Source organism: Agelaius tricolor, unplaced genomic scaffold, assembly GCF_023055355.1.
Source record: "Agelaius tricolor isolate 1412-34295 unplaced genomic scaffold, bAgeTri1.0.p SCAF_16, whole genome shotgun sequence".
NCBI classification, from domain to species: Eukaryota; Metazoa; Chordata; class Aves; order Passeriformes; family Icteridae; genus Agelaius; species Agelaius tricolor.
In genome coordinates this window covers 14,211,914-14,227,265 of record NW_027269276.1, presented here as the reverse complement: position 1 = coordinate 14,227,265, position 15,352 = coordinate 14,211,914, and the positions used below count along the sequence as shown (strand labels likewise).

Sequence of the window (15,352 nt, the reverse complement as noted above, 5' to 3'; positions counted from 1 at the left end):
GAGGAGCAGCGATGGTGAGCGGAGAGCTCGGCAGGGGGCCGAGCGGGGCCGGGGCAGCTGTGGCGGGGCAGGGGCGGCAGGAGGGCGGCTGTCGCGTTCCCCTGCGTCCCCTCGCGTCCCCTCGCGCGGTGCCGGGAAGGGGCCGCGGCAGCGCTCCGTGTCCCGCTCCTGGCCAGGGAGCGGTTGTGTAACAGCGCCGGCCTGTGGAAGCCGGGCCATGCCAGGCACTTGGCGAGGGCCAGCGGCTGCCGGCCCTGCAGACCCGGGTCGGTGCCTTCAGTCTCGTCCCGAACCCGCCTGTCCCATCGCGGGGCGCGGGCAGGGCCGGCGCCGCCTGTGGAGCGCGAGCCGCGGGTGCCGCCCTCTCCCGCCGCTTGGCTTCTGAAGGTTTTGGATGTTGGTGTCCTCGGTAGGAGCAGTCCCCTGGCAGGGGGACGGGAGTAGTACAACAACAGGTGACGCCTCTGGTTCAGGGGCGCTGGCCGAGGGCTCTCGGCGGACAGAGCCGCAGCCCGGCCCTGCGGTGCCCGGCGCTGCCGCCTTGCCGGGGTCGCTCCGGTGCCCGGTCCGGCGGCGGGAGCTCTCAGGTGTGCTGCAAAGGCGGCTCCCGAACCCGGGAGCTGGGCACCGCCGCTGCTGGGCTGTGCGCTGCTGGGTGTCATGAGGGGATGCGATGTCAGGAAAACATCTTCGGTGCTGGACTGAGGGAAAACTGAGGTTCGCAGGTGAACCTGCTTCGCCTTTAGTAATTGCCTCCTGATGATTGATAATAGCTTTCATCCTGAGGTAACCCAAATAACGATTATGTCCACCTGTTACACAAGAACTAAGAACAAGTAGTGAAGAATCCTATGTGGTAATAAACTAGGCTAAAATCCATAACTTTTAAACAAGTAATTTACTTAAAAATTTACTCTGTTCTAAAGCAGAGTACTAAAGATCTGAGTGTTAAGATACTTGAAGAACTTTTGCACTATTTTTGCTAAAGCTTAACTAAGGTTGAGATTTAAACTAGACTGACCAACCTAGTTCTTGTGTATTCTAAGCTTCACTCCCAATAACTTTTCAAGGATGTCTTTCTTATTGCCATTGCCTCTGCTTTGACTTCCTGAGGCAAGTGAAGTTGGACCTGGTTACATCTATGTGGAGCAAGATCTTTGCTTTAAATAAAGCATTGCAGAAGTTAGGAAGCTAAAACTTCTCTTGAAGTCAGGGATAATGATACCAGCTATCTCTTAAAAACTTGGTTTTGGTAAGGAGCTTTGAATAAGATAGGTGCTTGTGTTCCCTGGGGGCTGATTGTTTTGCCAGGTGATTCAGATCAACTCGTTAGACTTAATCTTTGCTCCTCAAGTACCTGCTGTGTCACAGACACCTGTGGCACAAATGGGCTCCTTGGCGGAGACTGGGTCATTGCTTACACTGCTGGCATGTTAAATGGGGTTGGAAGTCTTTGTTGCAGGTGCCTCAGGTGTGTCTGCCTGTTACCAGTAATACTTTGAGATCAGTCTGTTAGTTGATCTGCTGTGGGGTCCATTCATTCCTTTTTAATGAAACGTTTTAATCAAAGTAGTTTCTGTAAATACACATAACTAACTGGCAGCATACTCCGTGAGATTTACTTTATCAAAATAAGGTAATTATTTTCTTCCACAAGATACACTTTGTAGGGATGTATTCAGACAGTTATTCCCCAGCTTTTAATTTAATACTTAAAGTAGTTTTTCACTGTGATATCTCAAAATTATATGAATTGCATTTTTAGATTATTGGTAAGTAATTATTACAACAAAACTAGAAAATAATGTTTTTGAAAGTGCTGCTTTTCCAAATAATTTTGCCCAAACCATTGTTTGATAGTCATTAGAAGGTAGTATTTTGTAACTTAGTTGGCAGAAGGATTGCCTGGCAGGACTTAGAATGACTGCTGATGAACATGAATCATGCTACTAATATCCTGAAACTTTATACCCATTCTCTGTGCGGTATAAAAAACTCACATTATTCCCCTTATTTTTGTCTTAACAGTTTTGATGTCTGAAGGGTGAAAGAAGCTGAGTGTTGCAAGTGTTTTGTGTTTTCTAAATTGAGTCTTTTCTGCCATCTCTTCTTCACTGTAGACCTCAGAGTGACCCTTTCCTGTGTGACAGGGTCCCCAGTGCAGGGTGCTGAGTTGCCACTGACTGACACCAGGTGCTCTCGGTGCTTCTGGGGCCATCTGACCGAGCAAAGCAGGTCCCAGTGTCGCTGCTCTGTCCCTGGTGCCTTGGCCACTCCCTGCCATGGTGCACTGCCCCACCCAGCTCAGCTGGCACCCTGCAAAGCTCCCTGCACTTAGCAACATCTCTGCTCCTTTGGCTGGGTTATTTTTAATCCAGATCGATAGATGTGTTACGTTAACAGGGTGGTTTGAGGAGGAGATCTGCCAGCATGGAATGGGTGAGCTGTTCCATGGCTGTACATGGCAGTACAAGGTGGGAATGAGCAACAGAGGGGCAAAACTGTAGTAGAACTGACAAGACTAAGGAACATCTGGCAGCTTGAAATTTTTCTCTTGAAATGCATCCACTTTGTTGGCTTTGTGTTTCAGTGTTTTAAATTCAAAATAAAAAAATCCTCAAAGCCTCTAACAGCTTAGCTGAAGCTTTTAAGTCTTCAAAAACTGGGTGTTATGTCAGTGCCAAGTAGTCCCACTCCAGTGAAGGACTCTATCCATAATATTCAGGAAGCCTCATGGTGAAACTAAGCTGGAACATGCTTGAAAGGGAAGCAGGAAAGTCTGCTGAACTTTATGCTATGTTATGTTATACTGTGAATTAGAACCTTCATGTTATGGGGTAGTCCATGGAGATGCATTGGAGGATCTGGAATTGGATAGAGAATCTGTATCACATTACAAAAATTATCTTGGACCTTTGATTTAAAGTAGTTCTTTAGTCTTCAGGGAAAGATTGTTCCCCTGAGTACTGTCAGCTGGCTTTGACTCTTCTAAAGATAAAACTTTGAATGTCAATCAGCAAGTACGTTCTCTAAGACATAAACTGCTGCTATATTTAGAAAATAAGCCGACCACAAAAATCAAATAAATGCTCCACTCCAACAACAACCCATCAGTGATCAACTTTGCCTGCTTTTGCATAATCTCTGTTCCAGAGAACTTCTGCCGAGGTTTTGTACCAATTTGTTGGGCAGAGAAGGGAAAGCTCCCATGAGAAAGCAGTGTCTGGATTAGCTCACAAGTTGTTGAGCAAGCCAGGGTTGTCTAATATACTTAGGTTAAAAAACCCAATGTGTTTCTATGTTACCTTTAACCAGTATTTCAGTGCTAAGCAATTTTCTGTAACACTGCAGTCAGTATGTGCATTTTATCTGGGTGTACTTGGTGTCTTTGTGGTTCCATCTCTTCAGCAAGGACGGAAGGCTGATTTTTAAAAGGAAACATTTTTATAGCAGTTTGACATCAGAAGAGGGCAGATGTTTATAGCCCAGTCCAGCAAGAAGCTGAGGATGTCTTGATTCCATGTAGTGCCCATGAGGGGACTTGCTGGCCTTTAGGATTCAGTTTTGAAATAGTGAATGTGTGATGGGAACTGGGACCTTATACTCCGTTAAGTCTTTTTTTCCTGCAGGGAAGTCACAGGCAAGACAGTGATGCTTCTGTATGTGAGGGGTGCTTTTCTGTCTGGTGCTGCAGACAGTAGCCTCAGCTCAAACCTTGCTTTCTGCCAAGTGTGCAATACTAGGGAGGGTAACAGCATGTGCTTTGTGTTATGTCTAGAGGTACATTAATGGAAAATCTTCAGCTGGATGATGTTTCTTTCTGGCTTATATATGAAAGATACTAAAACACAGTAGTATTTGATGTGTTTTGTTTAGGCTTGCATTGTGTGCCTGCTTGTTTTTGTGTCTAGTTTAGACCTCTAGAATGATTATGGATATACTGTGTATGTTAGAGCATTTTTCAGAAGACACTAATGTATGCAGAATGTTACTCAAACACAACTTTTGCAGCTGGAAACTGAACCTGTGATTGTGTATGTATGTAGATCTTGACTAATTTTCTCATCAACTCTTTTGCCTTCCAGATATGTTTTTTTCTGTTCTACATACATAACTACTTGTGAAGGAAATGGGGTGGCAATGCTATTAGTAGTTTAAACAAATTATTTGCATCCACTTTTTCTTAACTTAAAGGAATAACATTCACCAGTCTCACTGCCTTGTTCTTAAGGCATTGCTGCACATGTGGCATGGGTGAAGTTAAAATGAGTTTTGTCATGGTTAGCACATGGAATGTTAAACTTTGAGTTTTCAGTAAAATCTTAGTAATGTTCCCATCTTAACATGGAAAGTATGCTTGCTACATTGCTCAAAACAGTAAAAAGTTGTACATCTCTTTACAGAACTGTTATTATCAACTTTTGTAATAATTTAAATTAATTTGACTTCATAAATACCAGTATATTCTCTCCTCAGTTGTAGGAGTTAGTAAAAAATTGTCATTGATCTAAATGGTCATACTTTGCTGTATCCAAGATATATTATAAAGAATAAAAGTTTTGGTATTTCTTATTTCAGCATCAGGATTATGAAATTCCTGTGTGTTTGGATTTGTATTCTAATATAGTCTGCATGTATGCATTAATGATACTAACGTATAGAACATGTAAATAAACATCTTCAGAGTCCCAGAAGAATCCTTTGTATTAATAAAGCCTAACTTAGTTGCTGCATGTTGTGATGAGGAAGGGAGCAAAAAGTTAGGTGTTTTTTTCCTCTTGGGCTCCTAGCTTTTACTTTGCCAGGCTAACCCTGGCAGTGAGTTTCCTGTAGTTGCCTGAAGAGTTCTGACACAGGTTATTGTAGTTCTGCTGATGGAGACCAGCCTGGGACTGGCCTGCAAGTTGTCAGGCTTTTGTTTACCCTTTGGTTCTGGTTATTGCCACAATAAATGGCTTATAAATGATAAATTCATCTGCTTTCCTGTTCAGTTTAGTAGAGCACTCTTGTAATGCAATCCTTCAGTCTGCTTTTCTTAAGAAGCTGCATTCCAGATCTAGGTGGTGTGTGGCTACTGAAAGGCATTAAGAACTGTGTTAGAAGGGGATTTTGCACCTAATTAACAAGGGTTTTGTTCTGGGAGTTAACCGTGCTAGACTAGAAGCAGTAAAATTGAAGCAGTTTTTGGAACTGGGAGGAGTGTGTTTATGTGTGTGCTACAAAAATAAGGATTTGGAAAATATTTTCAGTTCCTCTGCAAGCACAGAAATCCAGGAATAGGCTTTGGTAAGAAAGGATTGGCTTGCGTTACTGGTAGCTCTTTGAATCAAGCCACTTTGTACTATCTAAACTCTCCCCATTAATATAAGCAGGAAAGTTTACCTCAGCACAAAAGGCTAAAATTTCAGGGAAAATCATATAAAGGTTCTCTCACACATTTTCTCATCTGTTGGAGGCCGTTCACTACCTATGGTCTGCCAAGGAGCTTTTCTGGTTGATGCTGGTCACTAGCAATTGACAGCATTGTTTTCAACTCTGATTGAAGTGGATTTTTGTACTGCTTTGTATGGAGAAGTGTTCCAGGTGTATGGGGTGCCTGCTGACTTTTGGAACTGCTGTAGTCAGAGGACTCTGGATAGCTGTGGTGTGTTGTTTGGCTTTTATCATTTCTACTATGGCTGTAAAAGTATTTGTAAACATCAGAGAAATATGGCAGGAAGTAAACAGGAATTTTCTCTCTTCAGATGAGAACTGAGAGCTGTCTCTGAGGACTTGCTCAGACGTTCACCTCAGTCCCCCGTGGTACTCCTGGGGCAGCTTGGGTGTGAGGAATTGTAATTTAGTCAGACCTTCCTGGGCTCGATTCAGTCTTTCCCATCTCCTACTCCCTTCCCCACATTCCTGAGATGCCAGTTACTGTCCTGCCCAGGAAGTACGGTTGTCACTCCTCCTGACTCATCCTCATCTTCTAGCTTTCCTATCCTCCACCTACTGCTTTCCTCCCTCACTTCAGAACTGTGACTACCCCCTGGGGACGCCAGGTGTGCGGTCAAGTCCTGGCAGTGCATGGGATCTGTTCTCTCTGCTTGACTGAGTCATTGCTGTGATCAGAAAAGGTGTCTTGGTCTACAGCTTTTCCACACACTGAACCTCACAGGTGTTTTCTGCCCCTTCTGTTGAATATGCTTCAAATAAATGTGTAAATGGATTTGGTGTTTGATGATGTCCTCTACACAAGCAAGTACATCTAAACCTGAGATTCTGTAATGTAAACAGCCTAGGAAGAAGGATGGTCAAGGTTTTTTTCCAAAGACACAGCAGCATTTAATTGATACTAAAACCATTCATGGATTGGGTTCATAAATTATAAAGTGTAATTTTTACAAAATTCTGAATTTAATTTTTTTTAAGTTGAAACTGAAAATACTTCTTTAAACAAAAGAAATGTAAGAGCTGACAAGGAAAGCAGTGTTGGCAATTGGAGCATGAGTCAGAGTTATCAGAAGTGATGCCTATTGGGAAGCCTACTTACAAGTGCTTTTAAAGTACAAAGGCTTATCTATTAACATAACTTACTAAATGTGAACTTGAAAGTTAAAGCCAGATATTAGCAGATCTTGAGTATACTTCTGATCAACAGTGTCCTGGAAGTGTCAAAAGGATTATAAAATAGGTCTGGTGCTCTGCTGTCATGTGTGTGATTTTTCAGCTTCCAGAAGTGTCTGGTGAAAGCCACTTCTGGCTTTCAGGGGATCAGTGCAGTGGCTTTGGGATGGAGTGATAATAGATGTTTTTCTTTAGACTCCTTCAAAAAAAGGGGACATAAATAGTTTATGCAAAAACATGTGCTTCTAGAAGCTATTTTCATGCTTTTTCAGCAATCTGAAGTCTAAATGAGAGGTTTTGGTTGGCATCCTTCAAAGAGGATTAGCAGTCTCGTAGTGACTTGCTGCACTTGTCCCTGTACAGGAAGTGTGGGGCTTTTTTTCTGTGCCAGCTCAGAACCACTCACTGAATCACTGTCATCAGCTGAGCCTGAGTTTGTAACCACTTCTTGGTCAGCCTTGTCTAATTTAAGTGTTGAAGTCATACTCAAGTCTGAACAATGCAGCCTGATACCCTCAAAAGCCAGCAAAATGTTTTCAACAGCTTTAAAGTCTTTCCTGCTTGTGTCTTATAAAATATGCTGCCTGGTGTTTGATCTTGCACCCTAGGACAGTCTTCTGTTTTCAGTCTGACATTCCACAACATTTGTGAGGCTTTAATTCTAGGCAGTTTACCAATGCACACTGTTATCTTTTGCAGTGATTGATGTCTTTTCCTGTGCTTTGAGTTGGATATTGCTAATAGCACAAATACAGAAAGATGGAAATTGGAACCTCTTGTTAGTAATGTATTTGCAGTGCCAAGCAGTAGTCAAGAACTTGTCTCATCTTGTTTTGTTTTGGTTTTTTTTCCTGCCTTGAAGGATACAAGTCTGCACAAATGCCTAAGTGCTTCCAAATTTGCTTTTGCAATAACTTCCAACCCTGTGTTATTCACAGCTTTGTGAAGAAGTGTGCGGATGCAGAGTGTGCTTTACGCTGCCAGCGCATTTGGAGTCCCTGGTGCTGTGAGCCCTGGGCTCTTTGGTGTGGAAGTGCTGCTGCTCTGAGGGGTAGCAGGAACATTCCAAGGGCAGAAGTTTACCTGGATATTGTGAACATCTTTGAGCTGCTGTGCTGCTTCTGGCACACACTGTTCCCCTCCTGATCGCTTGGGTTTTGGACTCTCTGCAGGTGTTTTGATGGATGAACCAAAAAATACTTCTTTTGCTAACATGAGGCATATTGAAGGAGAACTTTTGTTAAACCTAATCTTAAAAACTATTTCATGGCACTCAAAGCAAGTGCATACTTTTAAGTATTTGTTTATTCTTTCAGTATTTGAGGAGCGTTTGTTTTGTCTGTTTATTAATTCTGAAAGAATTTGTTTTCCTATACTGATGCCCACCTGTATTCAGTACATACCTAAAGAAAGAGAAATGGGCACAAGTATTTATAACAGTAACTGAAAACAGTCATACTACAGGTAAATTAAATGGGGAATTAAAAATGTGGTTAGATTCATTCCAGAAAGGATATAAAGCTACAAGCCCACCCATTCTTGCTTTCAGAGCACAGAGGTATAAGCTGTCTACATAGTCTGAAGTAGTAGATAAATCTATGGTATCTTCTGATAAGGCAAAAGAAACATGGATTTTGTGTAATTATTTCTGCTGTATAGCTAAATATAGATTGTTTTTGAAGGAATCAATGATAGGATGCAATCATCTAGGAAAAAATAATGAGTCATGGGAATCCATAGTTATATTAGACCCTTTTATCATACTTCTGTATTTTTTGTTGATTCTTGATAGTGTAATTTTTATGAGAGCAGGTTAAATTAATACACTACTCCTGTCAGGAAACTTCTGATATCTTTCCTACCATAATTTGAATTAAAAAATTTGCTACAGTGAAAGCTGATATATTACTAAGCATGATTTTGTTACATGTAGCTTCTGTACCATGAAATATTCCACTTCACTTCTAAACTTGATTTGTTCTTGAATTCTGAATTGGCTGAATCCAAGAAAACAAATATTTGAGTTGGCCAATTAATATATAGTACATCCACTAAGAACAGAATTACTTCAGCTGGATTTATTTTCTCCACTTAAAAACTGTGCCTTACTTGCAGTCATGTTTCCAGGACTTGATGCTCTGTTGTTGGTAGTCTGCAAAGCCTTTTTCAGTGCTTCCCCTCAAGTATACACTGGGAACTGCTATATTGGTTAGTAATTGCTAGGTTCAGCAAACCAAAGTTTCCTACAAAAACATTCTGGTCTTTGCAGTGGAAAAGCAAAAATAGCTTCTCAGAGTAGGGCAATTTGTGTGTTCAGTTTTTGAGGGGATTCTGGCTGATTTTTTGTGTATCCTGCAGGACTTGAGTAGACTGAGGTAAGGTGCCTTTTTGGAATTGATTGGCCCTGGTGGAGGGGGAAGCATGTGCCTCCTGCTATGGAGGAGCAGTGTAGACCTGCTAAAAAATTGGAGAAGAGCTAAAAATGCCCAATTCTATCCTGAGCTGTACCCAGACTGCTGGCCATTGTTTGCTCTGCTGTGGCTGTTGGCTTTGCAAGCATCTCTTTCTTCCTGCTTTTTCCTGGGGTAGCTGGGAGTTCCTGATCCCAGCTGCCTGCAGCCACCTTTGCTGGAGCCCTGGTGGCACTGGCACACGGTGCTGCTGTGAGGAGGGACATTCTCCTCCCAGCTGAGCTGGGGCTCAGCAGCCCTTGGGCATTTAGTGGCCAGAACTTGCCAATGGCTGAGGGCAAGGTCAGAGCCCTGCCAGGCCCCAGGGACTGTATTGGTGATCCTCATTAGAGGAAGAGACTGCCAGCAAATAGAGGTTGGAGTAACTTCTACTGACTGTGCTGTTTGGTATGGCTTTTAAAGAAGGGTTAGACTTGACCCAGGGAAAAAAGTGAACTGGGATGTTTTGTAACAAATCCTGTATGAGATGCTGTTATAGCTCCATGTATGTCTGTGGAGGTCAGAGCTGAGGTCTGGTCTTTAGTTAGCAAAATCTTGAGCTCCATTTGAAGCAGAGTTGGGAGTGGGCAGAATGACTTCATTGTAGGAGAGGCCACTGCTTTTGCTGTTTTGCTGTGCTTTAGTTGTTTTTTGTCTCAGCATTGAGTTGCAACCACAGAGTTCAAAGCATGAACTGTTTTCAGATGAGAAGGAAAGCAGGGATAGGCCTTCAGTAGAGAAAGTCAGGTCAGAAGTGTACCTACAAGTGAAAGAGGACTTGGCAGTACCTGAGTATCCAGTGTCTGAAACTTGAGATAATGTTGAGTACCTGTTTCTAATGACTGAGCCTGGTTTCTTAAACAGCTTAGATATTTGTCTATAATTGTCACTCTTGTCTCTCAGCATTCTGTAACAAATATCTGCATAGCAGTAAAGGACTAGATTCAGTGTATTGGAGAAAATAAGAATTTGCTCAATTTGATACTTGCTTTAAATAACAAATCAGCATATATTCTGGTATGTGGTCAGCAAAACTTAGATTTGATAAAACTGAAATGGCTTCTGTTGTGATTTTAAAAAGTATATACAATAAAGGAGATTAATCTGATCTAGCTTGAGGCTGTCTTCAAGCACACAGAATATGTGTTCCCTGTAGCCTCCAGTGACTTTGACCTCAGTCTCAGGAATATGTAATGAAATGTGAGGCTACAAAGAACTTCAGTAGCACAGAGAGAAAGGTTTAATTATTTCACTATTGGTAACTGGTAGTTCTAATGTTGAAAGGAGTACTTGGTTTGCCAGTACCAGTGTCAGTAACTCAGCTGACTGCTACAGGAGTCTTAACTGCTGTTCCCATGAGTGCTGTTTGTTAAAGCTTTTCTAGTGGTAATAGGAATTCTGGTTCCAGGGTTCTTAATGCCTGAAATACCAGCACACCCAGTCCACAGAGACCTGATCTCAATATGCAGAGTAAGTTCATGACCAGCAGTGGTTTCTTCCTGTCGTTTGTGTTTTTATTCTTGGTACATTCTAGGAGCACTTGAGAGGAAGTGGGGCAGTGGCTGCTTATTCCCATATTTGGTATTCTAGACAGAATGGACATCCTAAAGGAGAGAGGTAATCCAGTGTTCCTGGACATCTAACCTGCCTCCATCCATGGCTTAATGCTGGCAGAGTCTCAGGGGTCCATTTCCTTGGTGGCTGTGCACGGTGCAGTTTCTGCCTGGAGTTACAGTCATGGTCGGTGGCACTCGTGGGGGCCCTTAACAGAGGCGGGCCTGACTCTTCACACTACTAAAAACTTGTATTTACATGGTTGCAAAGCCTTGTTCTCCAGTGGAGCTTCCCTTGGTCTACACATTAGTAGTGGTGTATTTTGTGTTGTAAAGAGTTGGAATTAGTGAGTGTTACTGAGTACTTTGGTGAAATGAGCACTTAAATATTTAACTGTGGAAAAGGAAACAATATTTAGAACATCAGCTTACTTGCATCTCCTAACCTTCTCCTTGGTATTTTTTCTGAGACTTTTACTGGAAAGGGATCATGTCTTCTGTACAGATTTAGGGGTGAGGAGGGAACCCCAAGCCCTAAATCTGCTTTCTTAAATAGTCACTATTAAAGCTATTTGGGAAAGAAGCAAATACGATATATTTCAGAAAAGCATTTTAATCACTGACAGTGTAGGCACTGCTTGGTGCTGGAATAGCTGGTTACCTTATCTGCTTCCATGCAATTCACCAGTAAAAAGACAAACTAAGATTTACCTTTTTTTGTTCTTAATTGCAGCAGTCTGTACTTGAACTGAGACTAAATATGTTCAGCTGCATGTGTCAGAATGGCTGAAATTAATCCTTTATGGACACAGTCTTGACAGAACTAAAAACCTCCAGTTCTGAATAAGAAAGGAATGTCTGAAAACGATCCAGAAGACTAGAACGTAATACAGAGTTTTAAATCCCTGTTTCAGTGCCACAGGATAAGTTTATAGACTTGAACAACTGGTTTTTTTCCCGGAGCTGAGCACTTCTTTTGGGAAGAGGAATTTAAGAGCTGTTTATTCTGAAAAGAGGCTTAACGGTGTGAAAGCTGACAAGTGCTGAAGCAAGTCTGTTTGGGCTGTACTGGCAGTACAGGCTGTACCCTTAGAGTATGGGCAGGTGCTACAGAAACCACTGAGGATGCTGTGATGGATGTTCCCAAGGTGGTAGTTTGTAAGGCAGCAGTGTGTGGTTACCACAGTTAATGAATTAGTCATGAAGAGCTATTTAGTCTGACACACCTCGAGAGTGTTCACCTGCTGAAATCAGGTTTTCTTTTGTTCAGGTAATTTCTCAATGCTGCAGCAGGCTGAGGTGTTTTTGCACCTGAGGCCATCAGGTGGCTTTTTCACTGGACTTGTCCCATCTGGGGGTCTATTCTGAGACCAGAATACACTTAAAATGCAGCAATAAACAAACTTTACCCTGCAGCCCTGTGGTGGGGGGGCTTATCTGAGTGTGGCTGGAGTCCAGTCTGGGACTGGGAGGGACAAAACAAGCAAAACTGGTCCTGTCAGTTTGACTGTCACGAACCGGTTGTGGTTTGTACTGGGTCTCTGATACTCAAAAATGGTTAAATAGCTCTTAACTTGGGGGGTGGGAGTGGGGGGGAGACTTCAATCAAAAACCAAGAATACCAGTATTAACTTTGACTGTTCTAGAAGCACTTAAGACGCTGGGGAGTTCTTCCCAGTGTGCACTTCAAAATATGTAGGTGGAGAGTCAGTAATTGTCATGTTAACTACCTGTGGTGAGGTGGCTGTGGTCATTCATTTTACATCTGAAGCAGACAGTACATAGGGACAATATGCATTCTTATTTCAAGGTTATTTTGCCTGGTAAGGTAACTACACTGACATCTTAAAAGTCAAAAGTCAAGGTTGTTATGGTGTTTGTTTTGGATTGTTTTGGTTTTTTTGCAAGCCTTTGAAAATATTTTATAATCCTGCTCTTTACAGGTGTGGAGTAGTTGGTTAACTTTAAAATACTAATCCTGTTGCTGTTTGCTCATTGATAGTGCAGGTGTACAAACAGGAAAAGAAAAAAAACAAAGGGGAAATTAATATCATCTGATTGCTAAAACAAAGCAGCTCAAATTTAGTAGCTAAAATTATGTTCAGGCTGGTAACAGGATACAGTGAACAATGAAACTACATTCTGTAGCTAATTGTGTCCTTTTAGGGCTTGTTTTGGAATTGTACTTGGCCAATTGAAACTCTGCAGGGGAGTACAAGTCAGCCTCATTTAAATGAACCAACCTACTTATTTTGCATCACACCTCAATGAGATGCCTAGGCTCTCATTTTTCTTTCTTTGTATTTTTGAAGACTTCGAAATATATTCAAGAAATAAAACTAATAAATAAAACTAGTTTTTGGGGTTTTTTTTAAGGTGGTGCTTTAAGTCAGGGCAGGTCAGGACACAAAGTATTAGAACTGGCAGATGGGGGGAGTACTTTTCTGTTATTCTATCCATTTACTACTACAGCTGTAGTAAAACCTCACTTTTGCCTCCTTATTCCTGTTCTGCCTTCCAGTCTCTAGTGTGACAGTGTGGGAGAACCTCCCCAAGTACCAAAGCTGTGCAGAGCCTTTGTGATCACTCTGTGGGTGTTGTTTTGTTCTGGTGTCATTTTAATAAGGATGGAGTGGGGAATATATCTCAGGCATGTCCCTAACTGCTACCATGGATTGTGTTGTGGAGCTCTTCTAGGAGCCTGAATTATCTGTAGGGTGAGAGAGGGCTGGAATGCTCTGCTGGTTTTGGCAGATGATACGTGCAGACTACACTGTGCCCCCTGTGAGGGAAACGGGACTTGGTCCATAGCAGGCTGAGTGACAGAACTTTCTCAAACAGGACAGAGAATAAGGGAAATAAATCTTAGAGGGGATGGTGGGGGCCTCGTCTGGTCCAGGCAAGCTGCTTCCAATTTCCATGTGGAGTTCTGCTCCTTCAGCTCTACCTTGGTAGTGCTCTTTCCATCTGTTTATAAGTCTTTAATATTGCTGATGGAATTGGTTCAGTCTGACACCTTCTGATTCTAGCCTCATATAGGAAATGTCCTCTTACCCACACATCAGCAATGTGGCTTTGAAACACCTGCCTGAATCTAGTCTTAGCTCTCACCCTCTACAGCTGCCTTTCTCATGCCTTCCCTTCTCAATCTTTAACTCTCAGCAAGCCTTTGCAGGGGTCTTTTGTCTTCAACTGCAAATACCAAAGGACATGCTCCTTTCATTCTCATTTCATTACAAGCTTTCAGAGTGATTTTGGGGGTTTATCCCTTAAATGTTATCTGTAATGATGTAATGTGATGTCTAAGTTATGCTTTTACTAGTAGTTCTAAACAGGTTTAGACTTGCTCAGGCAATGATGTGTGTAAACATTGGATCATTTTTCTGGTCCTTTTTAAAGTGCAGATTTTCCTGGCAGTACATACTACAGGGAAGCTTGCAATGAAATATGTTGTATAAAGGCAAAGAAGTTCTGTTTTGTACTTTGCAGTAAGGTCATGGAGATGAAAATGCATGTACAGATGTACATTTGTAATTCATGAACATGGTTATGTGAATGTCATCTTAGTACTTACTTTTTATCTTCATAGTAGTCCTTAAAGCTACTGCTGTCAAATGTTGGACAATTTTCAAAGTGCAATAAGAGATATCAATAATTGGTACATTAGCACTAAATAGGCAGAACATCCCTGAGGATAACTCTCTGGTAGGAATCTGTGGAATAGCTGGTGTTGGGTATTGCCTGTAGCCCACAGACCACAAGTGTGTGTTAGAAGATACAGGAAAGCCTTTCTGTCATGCAGTCTGTCACTGAATGATTTAAAATGTAGAGCATTTTTGAACCTGCTGTCAACACTATCTAGAAGCAATACAGCTGCCTTACAACTGGACTCAACTTGTACTTGGAAAATATGGCACCATTTTCCACCACAAATAACCAAAACCTCTGACACTTTACTTGCAAAGGTTTTGTCCCTTTTGACAGCCCTTCTGCTAAACTGGCAATTACTGACTTATCCATGATTAAATTACTGCTGTTGTTCTCTAGAAATCTGGGCTTTACCTGATGCTCTTCCATGCAAGTGGTATGTAGATCAACCCTTGCTAAACATTGAGATTTGACAGGAGCAAATTGTAAAGACAGCTGCAGGTTGCCTCCTGTTCCTCTTGCTGTGTTTTAGCAGGAAAAAAATTATTCTGGCAGCCAGACATTGCAAAAGGAGTATGCAGAAGCACATCTGCTTATCTAATAGTCTGATTCTTTAATCTACAGCTTTTAAGAGATGCTTTCATTAACTGGATGAGACTTGCTTAGCTGCATAACATAGTTATTCAAATTGATGTTTTGTAGGGGAAAGAAAAAGGCACAGGCAGATGGCTGGGATGGTTGAAGATCATCATACACATGCCTGATGTGTGATGTATTTTTTCACTATATGATACATAGAGCTGTGTGTGGTTTGTAGAAAACAAGCTTTTCTCAGTGATGTGCTCAGGTTCATTTGAAGTATGCTGATTACCCTGGATGTATGTACAGACTGGAGAGTGAGAGGCTGGAGATGAGCACCATGGAGAAAGGGACCTGGAGTCCCTCCCTGATGGTGAGTTGAACATGGGGGCAGCCACGAGGGCCAGGCATGTCCTGGGGACATCAGGCCCAGCATCACCAGCTGGACAAGGGGGGGAATTGTCCTGCTCTGCTCTGCATTGGGGCAGCCTCACCCCCAGTGCTGGGGGCAGTTCT

General features: G+C 42.3%; 1 protein-coding gene across 1 annotated transcript in view; it reads left to right on the top strand.

Moving 5' to 3' along the window:
- Nucleotides 1-15,352, top strand: part of MYO1E (myosin IE) — a 76,993-nt gene that overhangs the window by 380 nt on the left and 61,261 nt on the right. Inside the window, 1 exon segment of the mRNA XM_071441642.1 lies at nucleotides 3-14. Coding sequence (XP_071297743.1) covers nucleotides 3-14 — 12 coding nt within the window.